Here is a 15,000-nt window from a genome sequence, read left to right on the forward strand (position 1 = left end):
ATAATGAATCGACGGTCCAGTATCGAAAATCGAATCGAGGTTTGGGTGATTCGTTGCAGCTCCAGCTATGCCCCAGAGAGCAGATGTTTCTCAATCGCGCTGTTATTCCTCTATACCAACGAGGTGTTCTGTCTCTCCATAACATATTTCTCCATCACAGTGGCAGTCGAACAGACGAATTTCTGCCTCGTTGGTATTCTTCTATCATGGAGATGCTCGCCTATCCAGATGTTTTTCTCTAACGGGATCGGGTGGCCAGGCTCTCTGGTCAGGTTGATACATGCCTTCTATCACATTTACTCAGATCGATGTTCATGTCAGTTACTCAAGTCTCTGGTCCAGACTCGATTACATATATCACCAGTTCTCTGTAAAGTGGAGCCAATCGCCACATATATTTTTTTGAAAAATAAAGTCTTGACTTTCTGTGAAATTTTAGTATGTTTTAACAGGTAACAACTCATAGTAAACGGTGTGCGAAAACCAAGAATATGGACCACTCCCTTGACCATTTAAAGTCTTATAATGACGATACAGGCATCTTGTTTGTTTTTGTTATCTCTGTGATAAAACGAATAACACAGATTGAGAAAACATAAATGTAATTATAGTAATACTGATGTTCCCTTTTAAGAAGTACATTTCTCTCCATCAAAATAAATGACAGTTGGTGGGATACAGCCTTTAACTTAAAACAATCTCAAAGAGGTAACTTAGATAACTAAAATGTACGTTACCCCCATATGTAATCTACCTGACTATATTGTTTCAATCATTATATTGTAAGATGAAACAAATCTGGAATAAACTTGCGTCTTGTACATGATTTCATCCACTATTAACCAGAAATCAATGTAATATTCTTGCTCAGAATGGGCACCAGGTGAGGAAATTGAAGGAGCCCGAGAAACATAACATTTTTGGTCATCTACGTTACCCATCAAATGCTAAGAGCAGCCTGAAATATAAAGTAAACACACACGCACACGCACATACAAAATTATACATATATACATACATGCATGAATGCATGCGTGCGTGCGTACGTACATATGTGTGTACATACACATGCATGCATTAATACATGCATACCTTAGTTAATTGCGTCTTTGGTTAAACATTTTTTTCTCTCTCAGGAATGTAAAACACCTTATTGCTTTTGATTCTCTAATAATGTTTGACTGTTTGTTTTTTCTCCATGAGTTTTAAATTTCGTTGGAGGGATACATCTTGTAGTAAATGTATACAGATGTCTTCTATTTAGCAGAAAGTCAATAAAACTAATGTCATGGTCCCCGTGCACCCGACCCTCCTACTACTTGACTAATGAATCTAAAGCCAATGACTATATCTCGAGCGTTCACGAGGATCGAACTCGATTCCGCCGCAGTGCTAAAACAACTATCAATGGCAATTACTTGGTCATTTGTGTTCAAATGCAGTGTAAGGAAATGATTTTCCTCAATCTCAAATTCTGAGCTTCATGTTAAATTATGACTTTTCACAAAAGTGCTAAACCTCTTTGAATGTGCACTTATGTGACATCGGAAGTCACATTTGGTTGTACTTCTTTACCTTTGTGACTGTGAAACTGACGGAGTCCCAGCTTGCACGCTCCGCCTCATGATCACATATTCTGCTTATGAGTGAGTGAGTGAGTTTAGTTTTACGCCGCACTCAGCAATATTCCAGCTATATGGCGGCGGTCTGTAAATAATCGAGTCTGGACCAGACAATCCAGTGATCAGCAACATGAGCATCGATCTGCGCAATTGGGAACCGATGACATGTGCCAACCAAGTCAGCGAGCCTGACCACCCGATCCCGTTAGTCGCCTCTTACGACAAGCTGAGTCGCCTTTTATGGCAAGCATGGGTTGCTGAAGGCCTATTCTACCCCGGGACCTTCACGGGGCTTCTGCTTATGAGATTAAAGTGAGTGAGTGAGTTTAGTTTAGTTTCTCGCCACACTTAGCATTATTCCATCTATATATGGCGGTCTGTAAATAATCGAGTCCGGACTCGTAACCGATGACGTACCAACCAAGATAGCGAGCCCGACCTCCCGGTCCCGTTAGTCGCCTCTTACGACAAGTATAGTATAAGGGTAACGCGATTTTTCAGGGTATTATCATTTGCAGAAGCCCGAGGTCTTTCATTAACTGTCCGACGAAGGAGGGCAGTTGAAAAGACCGCCGCTGTTTTTATTCTTATTTTATTAAAAATTCTATTCATTTTAGCTATAATAACTGTAACGCTATTTTTCAGGGCATTATCATTTGCAGAAGCCCGAGGTCTTTCATTAACTGCCCGACGAAGGTGGTTAGACTCGCTGACTTGAATGAAACATGTCATCGGTTCCCAGTTGCGCAGATCGATGCTCATGTTGTTGATCACTGAATAATCTGGTCCAGACTCGATTATTTACAGACCGCCGCCATATTCCTGGAACATTGCTGAGTGCGGCATAAAACTAAACCCACTCACTTAATGGCAAGCGTGGTTTGATGAAGACCGAATCTTCACGGGTCTATGAGAGTAAGCGTTTGTCTCTCCTCAGCATTTATGCAGAACGTTTATTTTCAATGCCGCAGTGTAGTCGCCATTTTAAACAGTTGACTGTACAACCGTTTTGATCCCACAAGTCAGGATTCAGCAATAAATTCATTAGTTATTATATTAATGAATCATATATCAGACATCAAAATTAAGGATGATGTGAATCCCTTTGACTGTTTGTTTCAAACTAGTACCGGAAAACTGAATGAACGTCATCTCCGTTCTTGGGTGCAAACCCGGGACAACCTTTATTCAGTCCTTGCTACTAATTCGAAGAAAAGCGCTTGATGAATGTCTTTTAAGTCACATTTATCATTTAATAATAACACTGAAACCTCAGGTTAGAATTGGCATTCAGCAATCCATGCTTGTGGTACGAGATGACTCACGGAGATGGTCAGGCTTGCTGATTTGCTTGACACATAATTGCATGGGTCGATCCTGTTGGTGGGCGGTGGGGTTGAATAGGGTTGGAGAGTTTGCTGTCAAGCGGAAGACTTAGGTTCGATTCCACATTGGGAACAGTATGTGAAGCCCATTGCTGGCGTTCCACTCGTGATATTGCTGGAACCATGCTAAGAGCACTGGATTGTCTGAGCCACACCATTACTTACAGAATATCGTCATGTACACTAAAGTCGAGGCTGGACAAAGAGTCTGAATATTTATAACAGCATGCACTGTATGTATTTCCGAGCTTTCCATATTTCTTCAATGACACATCACACAAATGTTTTGAAGTAAAGAAATGACAGTCTAAATGAATTTATTTTGGGTTAAATACGGTAGAGCTTGCCTACTGCAGCGAAGGTGTTTTGCACGTGAGATTTGTGCTGAAGCCACGTGACGAAGGTGACGTGGTGAGATTGAGCATGAGTTGAGTCATTCGAGGTCTTCGCACAACACGGCGAGCAGCTTTCTTAAATCAACACTCTGCTATGAATCAGCGTTCGGTTTCACCTTCACACCATTCGGAGGACTCTGATGCATCCAAGACGAATCAGCAGAAGGAATCCATAGAAGGTTATGAAACTTTTCAATTATTTAAAGATTACATGGATTGCAAACTAAAAACATTTAAACGTGACATTATTGAAGAGAGTGAAGAAAGATCATTCACAGCGTTCAAAAGGGCTCGTAGAGATTCAGAAATTCCAAGTTTTCGGTTTAAAGGCAACCAACTTCAGTATAAATTTAATGCTGGTTGTTTGGACAAGATTGACACTGCTTTCAGATACATTAAGTGTAGTAGGTATTCTGATTGTGTGGGGATTCTCCAAGATCTTTCCTCAGACATTTCCAGGAGGAATAAGCATATCCGTTTAGCGGATAGGTCACCATCTGGTTGAGCTGTTGTGGCTGAACTAGAGGGAGATGATATTGCCTCTGGATCCGAGGAAGAACGTAGATCCGAGGAAGAACGTAGATTCGAGAAAGCGGAGAACAAAGCCCTGCGCAAAAGACGTGCGTCCTCATTCCGGACCAGAGGGAGACCCAACTATGTTGCACCCAGTGCTACTGTGTCTTCTGCTAGCATGGTTGATACTTCTAGGGAAACTACAACAGGTCAGAGCCAGCCATTTCGTTCCATGGTCAAACGAGGTCCAGCTCCCAACCAACAGTGTTATTTCTGTGGCGGTTTCGGCCACTGGAGAGTCGCCTGTCCAGCGGCAGCCTCACTACGTGCAGCCCATTCAGCCTGCTCCGATTCAGTCCAGTCCAACCAAGATGCAGTTGTCAAGAAGTAAAGATGTCACTTCAGGTAACCACGTTTCTTTAATAAAGAAGTTGCTACTTTAGTCAGATGAATAGTTTGTATCGTTCCTGAGAGTATTCTTAAAAAAAAACTTGTTTTAGGACGAGTTGCTGTGGAAAGTTGCAGTTCCGACGTTCAGACGCCATCAGTCAAGAAAACCAAGACACAACAGAAGGATGTCACTTGTTCTCCAGTCTGTGACATTGATAGTTCTGCAGGCTTAGGAGGTAATGACCTCGCCTCTGGGTTTATTCAGCTAAGGTCTTACGAGTTTGAATCCGAATCTTTGTGTGTTGTGAAAGGTAGTTTAAGGAAACATGTTTCCTTTTGGGTTAAAATTGGAGCTCCTCAGTTTGTGATCGATACTATAACAGACGGTTATGTCATTCCTTTCATTGATAGTCCTCCTACATCTTTTTCTAAAAATAACCAATCCGCTTTGTGGAACGGTACTTTTGTTGTACAGGCTATTCAAGAACTTTTAAGAAACTCTTGTATTGTTGAGCTTGATAGTCCTCCTTTAGTTGTTAATCCTCTTTCAGTAGCCATACAGCGTTCAGGCAAGAAGAGGCTTATCCTTGACCTTAGGTTTGTCAATCAGTTTGTTTACAAAAGAAAGATTGTTTTTGAGGGCTACAAAACAGCCTTGGAGACACAGGTTTCATGTTTAAGTTTGATTTAAAATCTGGTTATCATCACATCGACATACACTCTAGTCAACAACAGTACTTGGGTTTTGCTTGGAATGCTAATGGCATTATTAGGTACTATTGTTTCACAGTTTTGCCGTTTGGGTTAACATCTGCATCTTACATCTTTACGAAGTGTATTCGTCCACGTCCACTAGTTACATATTGGCGAAGGCAATCTATTCATATTGTTGTGTATCTTGACGATGGCTTTGGTTATGCTAGATCCAAGGATTTGTGCTCTAGCCATTCGGACAATGTTAGAGACACTCTAGAACAATCAGGTTTTGTTGTTAATATTGAGAAGTCAGTATGGCATCCTGTTACAGAGTTAGAGTGGCTTGGATTCACATGGAATTTAGATTCTAGTGTTCTTTCTATTCCTGTCAAGAAAACAGAAGATATAGTGTCTAGTTTTTCAGCATTCACATCTGTTTTGCCCAGGTTCACAGCAAGGAGTTTGGCTGCTTTAGCAGGTAAAGTCATAGCTCTTACTCCTGTTTTGGGTGATGTTTGTAGACTTTTCACAAGGCATATGTATTCCGAGGTCCAAAAGGCTTCTTCCTGGGATAGATTTCTTAGGTTAAATAATTCTCATTGTGTGTATGAATTGCTGTTTTGGAGAGACAACCTTAGCAATCTAAAACCAAGAGCGCTGTCTACGGTTAGTAAACCTATGCTATTGGTGTTTTCAGATGCAAGTGATGTAGGTTGTGGAGGTTATGTTGCGGATTCTGATCATGTGTTTCAATATGTCTGGGACTCTCAAGAGAAACTTTGTAGTGCCACGTGGAGAGAATTGAAGGCCATAGAATTAGTTCTCATTGCGTTTACCAGGGTTCTAATGGGCAAACCTGTAAAGTGGTTCACAGACAGCAAACCATGTTGTCATGTAGCTTCATGTGGTAGTTCTAAACAACATCTACAACAAGTTGCCACCTCCATCTTTGTGATAGCCAATCAGTACAACATAAGGTTAAAGTTCAGCTGGATTCCCAGATCAGAAAATGAAAAGGCCGATGCTCTGAGCAGATTTGAAGATTCGGATGACTGGAGAGTTACAGATGAAGTTTTCAAATTTTTAGATGGAAGATGGGGGCCACATTCTGTAGATCGTTTTGCAAACCATTTGAACACCAAGTTAAAAAGGTTTAATTCCAGGTCATGGGTACCAGATACAGAGGCAGTTGATGCATTTACTCAGCAGTGGTATGGGGAGAACAACTGGGTAGTTCCTCCTGTGTATTTGGTGTGTAAAACTGTACATTTCATCTTAGCATGCAATGCTTCTACTACATTGGTGGTGCCAATGTGGCCTTCCGCTCCATACTGGCCGTTGTTATTCCTGGAAGGGCAACCCAGAAAATTCATTACAGACATGATTCAGTTAAGTGGCAGCAACGCTGTTTCAGGAGGGAGCAAGCAGAATATATTCAATAGTTTCACTGGGTTCATGGTTGCTCTCAGGTTTGACAACTGATTATATATCTTTTCAGGTATATTTTCCGTTGGTATATGGCGAGACAAGGATGATCTGGTGCACCAGGATTTAGTTGACTTATCTACAAAAATGCCTGGAATAGTTTTAAAATCTAAAGCAGATGCTACAGTGGTAAAATACAGAAGAGCTTTTACATGTTGGAAAAAATGGGCCTCAAGGTTTAAAGAAATAACTGTTTTGCCTGCAAACTCTTTTCATGTAGGTTTGTACCTTACGTCATTGATTCAGTCGGGTAAAAGGTCTCCTGTTATTATGAATGCAGTTTACGGTATAAGATGGGCACACAGAGTAGCGGGTTTACCAGATCCATGTCAACATGACCTGATTAAGAATTTTACAGAAGCGGCAAGGAGATGTTACAGTGACCCTCTCAAGAAGAAAGAGCCTATAGATGTTGCTATTTTGGAAAAGTTAGTTGTTAGATTTGGCAGAGAGGATTGTTCGCTTGTAGATTTAAGGTTTCTGACAATGTCCATTCTTTCATATGCTGTTTTTTTCAGATTTTCTGAAGTTTCCTCTATTAGGCGGTCTGATATTTCTTTTCATGAAGGATATGTTCGTATTTTCATAGAAAAGAGTAAGACGGATGTGTACAGAGATGGTAGATTTATTGTATGTTTAAGAGACATGGTCGCTGGGTTTCCGACACGGCAAAAGATGGATATGTTAAAGATGACATAAAAGAGTTACTGAGCGTGACTTCTATGTTAGGCTTATAATTTCCTGGATCTGTAATAAATAGTTCTCACTTCTTTGCCCTGTCTTTTAATTTCGAGCTGCGGTAGGCATTACCCATGCGAAGTATTTTGTTGTACATAAATAAATATTTTATGTTCGTTTGATCGAAGAGAATTAGAACATAAATGAATTTATTTTGGGTTAAATACGGTAGAGCTTGCCTACTGCAGCGAAGGTGTTTTGCACGTGAGATTTGTGCTGAAGCCACGTGACGAAGGTGACGTGGTGAGATTGAGCATGAGTTGAGTCATTCGAGGTCTTCGCACAACACGGCGAGCAGCTTTCTTAAATCGAGTGTATTGGAACTTGTTGAAGTTATGAAGGTTTCAGTATTGAACCTTCAATCCGTATGGATAATTCTGGATTACAAGCCGGATGGTTCATCTACGCAGTATTGCGATCTGTATTAGCAGTGAGGTACTGAGGTTCGGATGTAAGGAGGAGAGGGCTGACCTGATGTGATTTTATATGACATGGAGCGGCCTGGAGATGGGACCTGACCCAAAATTGAGGATGTAAGGAATTGGAGATATGTATTTTAGTTTTGTCTTGCATTTAAACACAAACAAATGAATAATAACAGTAATGATAATAATATATTAATAATATTAATAAAATGAAGTTAGTATTGCAGGAACGTCTGTTGTATACTTCATATATGTGTAAGCAGTTTCTTCTGGTTTTGAATTTGCTTGTTTTTCAGGTACAGGTTGAAGGTGCAGACGAGATGGTATTTTAATATTCTGCCGGCTCTTTGTATACTCTGTGTTAATAAACCTGCTCGCCTGTGAGCTGCGGTAGGCATTACCCATGCGAAGTATTTTGTTGTACATAAATAAATATTTTATGTTCGTTTGATCGAAGAGAATTAGAACATAAGTAAACTTATCCTCGGTACTTTTCGTTACACTCCACCACTGAGTCTAACAGAACCTTAAGGTAGGTCGCGTCAGGTAACCTTTGTGATTGACCTCAATCAGAACACAGCTTACCAAAGCACATACATTCGCACATACCTTTTGAAGTTTTTATCTCGAAAAGGTTCGTACCCGAACGATTACAACCATGACAACGGAGAGTAAACAGTCAGTGAAAATATTGTTTTTGGCAATATTCAAGGATGTCATCTTGCGGAAATATTGGCTAATGGTAACCATGTCAACAGAACCACCAAAGCGTATATACAGCCGGTCAAATAACTGTGTTATATACATATTTTTGTTTGTGGAGAGATCTGTGTCGGTAACCTGAATATTTTGAAAGTCCCTCCGATCCCTAAATAGTTGTTTGATTGGTTCAATCTATTTAACCGTCTCGCGTTTGATTGGTTATAAGTAGCTCAAAGGTTACCTGACGCGACCTTCTACTAGGTTTGGTTAGACTCAGTGGTGGAGTGTAACGAAATACACTGAGACTAAGTTTACTTAGACTGAGAAATGACACACCTTTGCTTTCATTTGACGTATTGTGTGAAGCGCCTGTAAAATACAATCACCTCATTTACAGACTTATTTACGTTGATGGCTTGTGAAAAAGAGGGATGCACTTTGGTCAAGGCTAAAGCAACTACTGTGTTATTTCTAGTGTTTCAACATGTTTTCGTGTTATGCAGGCCAACGGGAATGAATGTACATGTAAGTCTAATGGTAAGTATGTTTCAAACAGAGGCAGATGAAGATAGAATCATCTTAACACAAAACACACATACTTCAATACTGGACAGTCGGCCATCTAAAACAGTTACACATCATAACACTGGACAAGCACATACACCTTAATCATGAACGGATACACACCAATATACTAGAAAAATGCTCACACCTGTCAATTTTGGTGAAAACAAACTTGTACATGTCAATCGTAGTGCATGTGTAGATACACACCTGTATACTGGATAAAGATCCACCCTTTTGAGATTGTGCGTGAATATTCAATAGTGTAACAAGGCAAAACGGGCAATCCACAAGACAATGACTATCAGTAGCAGTGTTCTATTGAGATCAAAATAAGTTCCTTCTTCCGAAGCCAGGGACCTATTGTAATGCAAGTGCTCATGTGGAACCTAAAGGGAACAAATATATATGGTACTGAAAGTCACCCCCAAAACACAATGGCAAGAACCTTGTATAAAAATAAACCAATTCAAACTTTATTTCATTCATACATAAATTTTAAGTACGAGTACATGTAAAATGATGATATTTCACTAAAAATGAGGTCATATTATCTATTTCACAACTTTAAAAATTATTAAAATGAACAATATCCCCATCACAATATTCCCTCTGCAAACCCAGCTATATGCAAATGATTACTGAACTATCCTAAGGTAGAGTTGATCCACTGTAGACATATCATGACAACAAGACCTGTTTAAAACCCACTTGCTAATATTCCTTTCTGAAAGTACAGACTGACTGCGTAAATACATTGTGTACCTACTTGTGTAAACAGCTAAATTATCTGATTAGATCAAATTGGTAAATGCTCAGCAACATGATACATACTGCTTGACAAGTATTAGATGAGCCATGAACCGAAAAATGACCCCAATTTGCATATGTGGGAACGCCCTCCAAAATATTCCATTTGAAACAAGGTTGTTGTCTAAATATTGAAAAGTTCAATTTCCTCGTGCGAATTGTGTTGTGTATGGAGTTTTGCTGAACTAAATCACTCTATGAGATATATGTTAAACTGTAGCGGCATTGATTTCATGCCACGGTCAGCATGTATTGTGCATGCCTAAACAGCAATCTGCCTGTAGCAACCAAGTGTATTCGTCCAGATTACTTCCCCCATCTGCTTGTTACACACGCATTCTTTGCGCTGGTTCATCTAATACTTGTCAAGCAGTAATAACATACTATTCATAATTTGATAGCCAAAAATAGCTGCAAAATTGCTTATGTGGCTTACAGCAACATCTATTACTCATGATTTGATCAGGAGTTTGTGCCAATATCACATGACCTACATTTGTAAAGGGCAATAACTCTGGTAAAATGCATACATTTTCAGATGTCTTTGCAATGAATGTTTATGTATACATATAAATATGTTACAAACAAAGCAGTATGGACATGTCAGGATCAGTCCCTATTTCCATCTCAGGCACACACAGATGAATAAATGTACTGATAAAAAACAGACCTAAGTGAAAATATGATATGGGACATGTACATGTGTATTGGGAATATTACTTTTATATCAGACAGCAGGCACATACAATTCCATGATTATTTTCTCTAAATGGTTATCCTCCTTTGAGATCTGTGGTAAACTTGTTCAAAACGTTGAGGAGAATTTCCCTCTGCGCCTGTTGCCTGATGAAGCGAGTGAGAGCCTCAATCCCGGATGATCCTACCACTTCTTGAACTTGGTTGACAAGTCGCTTCTTATCTTCATCTGTCAGTTCCTTCAGAACCTTGATCATTGATTGGTACTCATCACTCAAACAGTAGCCAATCACAGACCCTGACAACAAATGAAACACACTAAAAACATGTTCAGAAATTGTTGCCTTGATTTGCAGTTTTACTGAAAAGCATGTATGCAGTTCACACAAGCATCTAAAATGGATGTAGTAAAAAGTATATCAAAGTCCTTGAAATGACCAAGATATTTATTATACAAATTCTTCAGAAAAATTTCAAATTCCTGTTATTCTGTAACATATACATGTATTACATTTCGATGTACACAGACACACACACAAAAAGAATAATTATCAGAAATTCAACTAATTGAAAGAATTTATGTTCTGTTGATATTTAGGCAATGACTATCAATTTTTGTGATGTGTATCAGTTATCAACTTTTTTACATGACATTATTTCACTGCTTTGAAGAGTCCCACAAATTTCAGGTGTAATGGATGTAGTTAAGTAAATGCTTTACTTAACCATGCCAAACTTATTTTAAATGAAGATAGAGGCAACTTATTCCTTTCCACCATAAATAAAAAAAATGTTTGATTTTTTAAAAATGTTTTGTTCACAAACCTGCAATCCCTCCCACCATTGCACCAACAGGTCCGCCAACCACACCCCCAGCAATGGTGCCCCCAGCTCCCCATGCCACTTGCATGAATATACCTGCACAACAAATGAACAGGGAAGTCATCTTGACTGAATACATCTGAACAACAAACAGGCAAGTTAGTCATCTTGCATGAACAAATCTGAACTACAAACAGGAAGGTATGTCACCATGCTTGCTTTTATCTGAACAACTAACAGATCTATCTTCCTGTACACCTGGGTTGGGAAGTGGACTTCAGAGCAGCAACACACAGACATTGTACTGGCTAGCGACCAGTTATCGCCATTTGTAAGTGTTTTTAAATGATTTGCTCCATTATTTCATAACGGAATGAAATAAAATTTATCTTGATGACAGATCAGCTATTCACTGATGTTTTCTGCTTGTTTACAGTTGTCGATCACGTTTCTCCGAAACGAAGTTAACAGGAAGCACGGTAGTGTAGACTGTGCTTTCCCTACAACTAACAAGACCAATTATTGCCATTTCGGAAGTTTTTATGTTATTAACCTAACTTGACATAAACATGGTAATAAAACTATTGTGCTTCAAACCTTGATGTATTGAAGAAATTTCATGATTGGAATTGGTTTTAAAAAAAGAAGAAAGGAGAACAAAACTCGCTCTCATTGTGAATGTTGACAGATGCCGATATAAGCTAATGGGAATACGGAGATGTCACTGAACTTACCAAACTTGACATTTTGAGTAGTTGTTTGCAATTTTGGCAATGTTTTTTTTCTCGGGGAAAAACGTAAAGATAAAGGTGAAAAGTGACAGTTATATTTGGTGAGTATCATCTCCATGGTATCTGTCGAGTCCATTAAACGGAGATGGAAATCTGGGTCAATTCAAAGTTAAGTGTAATGATTGTTGGTGTTATGCTTATATTCAGACAAATTAAAATCTGGACTCTTTGTGGATTGAATTGTCAAATCATAGATTCAAAACACAGTCAGGATGATTTTCATTCAATTCTTATCGTTTATGAAGTTTCATGTCAACACACTTATGGTTATGTGATATACCCCCGATGTGTTTGGGTCTCTTCTTCCTAGGAATTCATATTTGTAACAGCTACAATGTAAAATACTCACAGTAATTCTAACTCTTGTAATCTTTGGAGTGTGAAAAACTACTGGCTAGTGACCACATATTGCAGTTTTTAAGCGTTTTTTAACGTTTAGCTCCATTTTTTCTTAACCTAATGAAATAAAGTTTATCTTGATGATAGATCAGCTATTCACTAATGTTTTTGCTTGTTTACAATTGCCGATCATGCCTCTTCGCAATGCAGTCAACTGGAAGCATGGTAGTGTAGATTGTGCTTTCCCAACAACTAACAAGACAAATTATCTCCATTTCTGAATTTTTTCTGTTATTCATCTAATTTGACATAAAGTTGGTAATAAAACTATTGTGTTTCAAACCTTGACATATTGAAAAAATTTCATAATTGGAATCTGTTTCAAAAAAAATATTATAAGACCAAAACTCGCTCTCATTGTGGATGTTGACGGATGCTGTTATAAGCTGACGGGAAAATGCAGATGTCACCGCAGAGTTGAACTTATCAAACTTGACATTTTGAGTAGTAGTTTGCAAATTTCGCAATGTTTGTTTTCTTGAAGAAAAACGAAAAGATAACGTTGAAAATTGACAGATCTTGACAGTATCGTCTGCATGGTATCTGTTGAGTCCATGAAACTGAGATGGAAATTTGTGTCAATTCAAAGTTAAGTGAGTGAATGTTGGCACTACGGGTATGTTCGGACAAATTAAAATCTGCCCTTCTTATGGACTGAATTGTCAAGTCATATATTCCCAACACTGCCTGGATGATTTTCATTCAATTTTCATCATTTATGAAATTTCATGTCAACTCATGTCACGCAACATCCTCCAAAGTGTTTGGGTCTCATCTTCAGAGGGATTCATGTTTGTAACGTGTACAACGTAAAATACTCACAGTGATTTTAACTCTTGAAACCTATCATTTTTTTATGTGTCAGTGTGTCAAATACTACAGAAGTACAAGTAAAGTTGTCTGCGCAAGCGCTACAGCCAGGTGTTGACAGTAACTGCATGGTACGCAGCGATAACTTGTCGCTAGCCAGTACGATCTTAAACAAAGGCTTGTCTTCTGATTGAAGTTGACAGTGAGATCTTTTATTGTTGTTCATGTGAACTGAAAAATAACAACGAAGTGTGTCGAATATTTGTAAGTGTCCGATAAAAGGGTTCGAGGGGATACGTGTAACCAGAGACCATATAATAGATTATTATTGGTCTCTGGTGTAACTGACAGCAGTATACCTGTGGCAGTTTTCTTTAGTTCCTTGTTTGTTTCCAACAAGTTCATTAAGTGGTTGTAGTAGGGCACAAAGGCCATTCCAAGAACGTTTGCAGCCATGGTAATACTACTACCTGAAACGTGAAAAATATGACAGTCAGTAAATGTAAAACGTGACTGTAGATAGCCTGCGATATGCAGGTTCTGATAAATGTAACGACAGACTGTTTTGTGGACAGTAGTTACAACAACGGAACACTTACGTATTTCAATAGTGAGTATTGCCTGTCGGTCAGACAAGCACTGTCCGAGGAAAATACGCCGGCTAAAGGTAATTTCACTTTCAACATTGAATCATTTCCGCAAGGCAAAGCGTGGTTTATTTACAAAGGGGCGTAACTCTCAAGAAATATCCTCTATAGTCAATTTCATCATTGTGTGCCAACAACACCATAATGGCTTGTCTGAACGAGTCAAGTGCATGGTGGCCTTCAAGCATGAAACGGCAAGGGAGCCATTTGTACGTTTGCTGTCATCAAAGACAACACAGCCTGATGGATGCTCCAATGCAACTCTAATGCATTATATGTGGCGTAATTTAGGCAGCGAAGACAGGGCCTCAAAACGGGCTTTCACATGGTTTTGAAAATGAAAGTTGGGCAAGCTCTCAGTGCTGTTTAAATCAGTAAATATGTACTGTTCCAGTTAAATTAACATTCTTATTTACTACAAAAAGGATTCATTACCCATTGGACATGATATATATCGTATCAGGAAATAATTGGACTTGTCACGCGTGTTGCAGTAACTACGTGACGTCGTGACCACAGGTGGCTTCTTACTTCATGTGTAGTCTGCGTGTCATACAGTCATAACACCGGGCTCTGCCTTACCCCGGGAGTCTTTAGAACTGAAAACTAGGGGTTTATAGCGAAGATAAGCAAGATCATGCATTTAGCAGTGTTTGAACAATATAATTAAAATCCATTTATGCAGCTCTTACTCGTTTCACCAAGTGGCTTACACCTGTCACTTGACAGTGCAACCAATGCTAACTGTTAGACACTAGATTTACCTTACAGTCTCGTGCTACCGGGTACCCATTTTCTGTTGGGTAAACACATCAATATAACGAGCAAGTCCTCTTGTCTAAGACGATATATATATATATAAGGAGTGGAGCTAGTGAGACGTATTAGAAACTGCCGAAAACAGTCATTCAACCTTTGTCACAGCATCGTATCGTCTTTATCTGATTGTGCAGGAATTAACAAATTATGCACACACGTAACACTGTGAAAGTTCAAGAGTGAGTTTAGTTTTACGCCTCAGTATTACAATATTCCAACACTATTATGACGGGAACACCTGAAAAGGGTTCAACATACTGTATCCATAAAGGGAACCGAACCCGAATCTTC

The 15,000-nt window shown here is 39.0% G+C and overlaps 1 protein-coding gene across 1 annotated transcript; it reads right to left on the bottom strand.

The window, feature by feature from the left end:
• Positions 1 to 9,364: 9,364 nt before the first annotated feature.
• Positions 9,365 to 13,999, bottom strand: LOC137265570 (protein C19orf12 homolog). The gene is made up of 4 exons (XM_067800989.1): positions 13,843 to 13,999; positions 13,603 to 13,713; positions 11,247 to 11,339; positions 9,365 to 10,719 (listed from the first exon to the last, which is right to left on the bottom strand). Exons 2-4 carry the CDS (start codon positions 13,697 to 13,699, stop codon positions 10,499 to 10,501), a joined length of 411 nt encoding a protein of 136 aa, XP_067657090.1. The 5' UTR covers positions 13,700 to 13,713; positions 13,843 to 13,999; the 3' UTR covers positions 9,365 to 10,498.
• Between the last annotated feature and the right edge of the window lie 1,001 nt (positions 14,000 to 15,000).

This window comes from Haliotis asinina, chromosome 15 (genome assembly GCF_037392515.1).
Source record: "Haliotis asinina isolate JCU_RB_2024 chromosome 15, JCU_Hal_asi_v2, whole genome shotgun sequence".
NCBI classification, from domain to species: Eukaryota; Metazoa; Mollusca; class Gastropoda; order Lepetellida; family Haliotidae; genus Haliotis; species Haliotis asinina.

Bases quoted from the DNA above. Each gene is read 5' to 3' on its own strand.
- LOC137265570 (XM_067800989.1), bottom strand. From the start codon at position 13,699: ATGGCTGCAAACGTTCTTGGAATGGCCTTTGTGCCCTACTACAACCAC. The intron at 11,340-13,602 runs GTATACTGCTGT...TTTGTTGTGCAG, and splicing joins ACTAAAGAAAACTGCCACAG to GTATATTCATGCAAGTGGCA. The intron at 10,720-11,246 runs GTTTGTGAACAA...ATTTGTTGTCAG, and splicing joins AATGGTGGGAGGGATTGCAG to GGTCTGTGATTGGCTACTGT.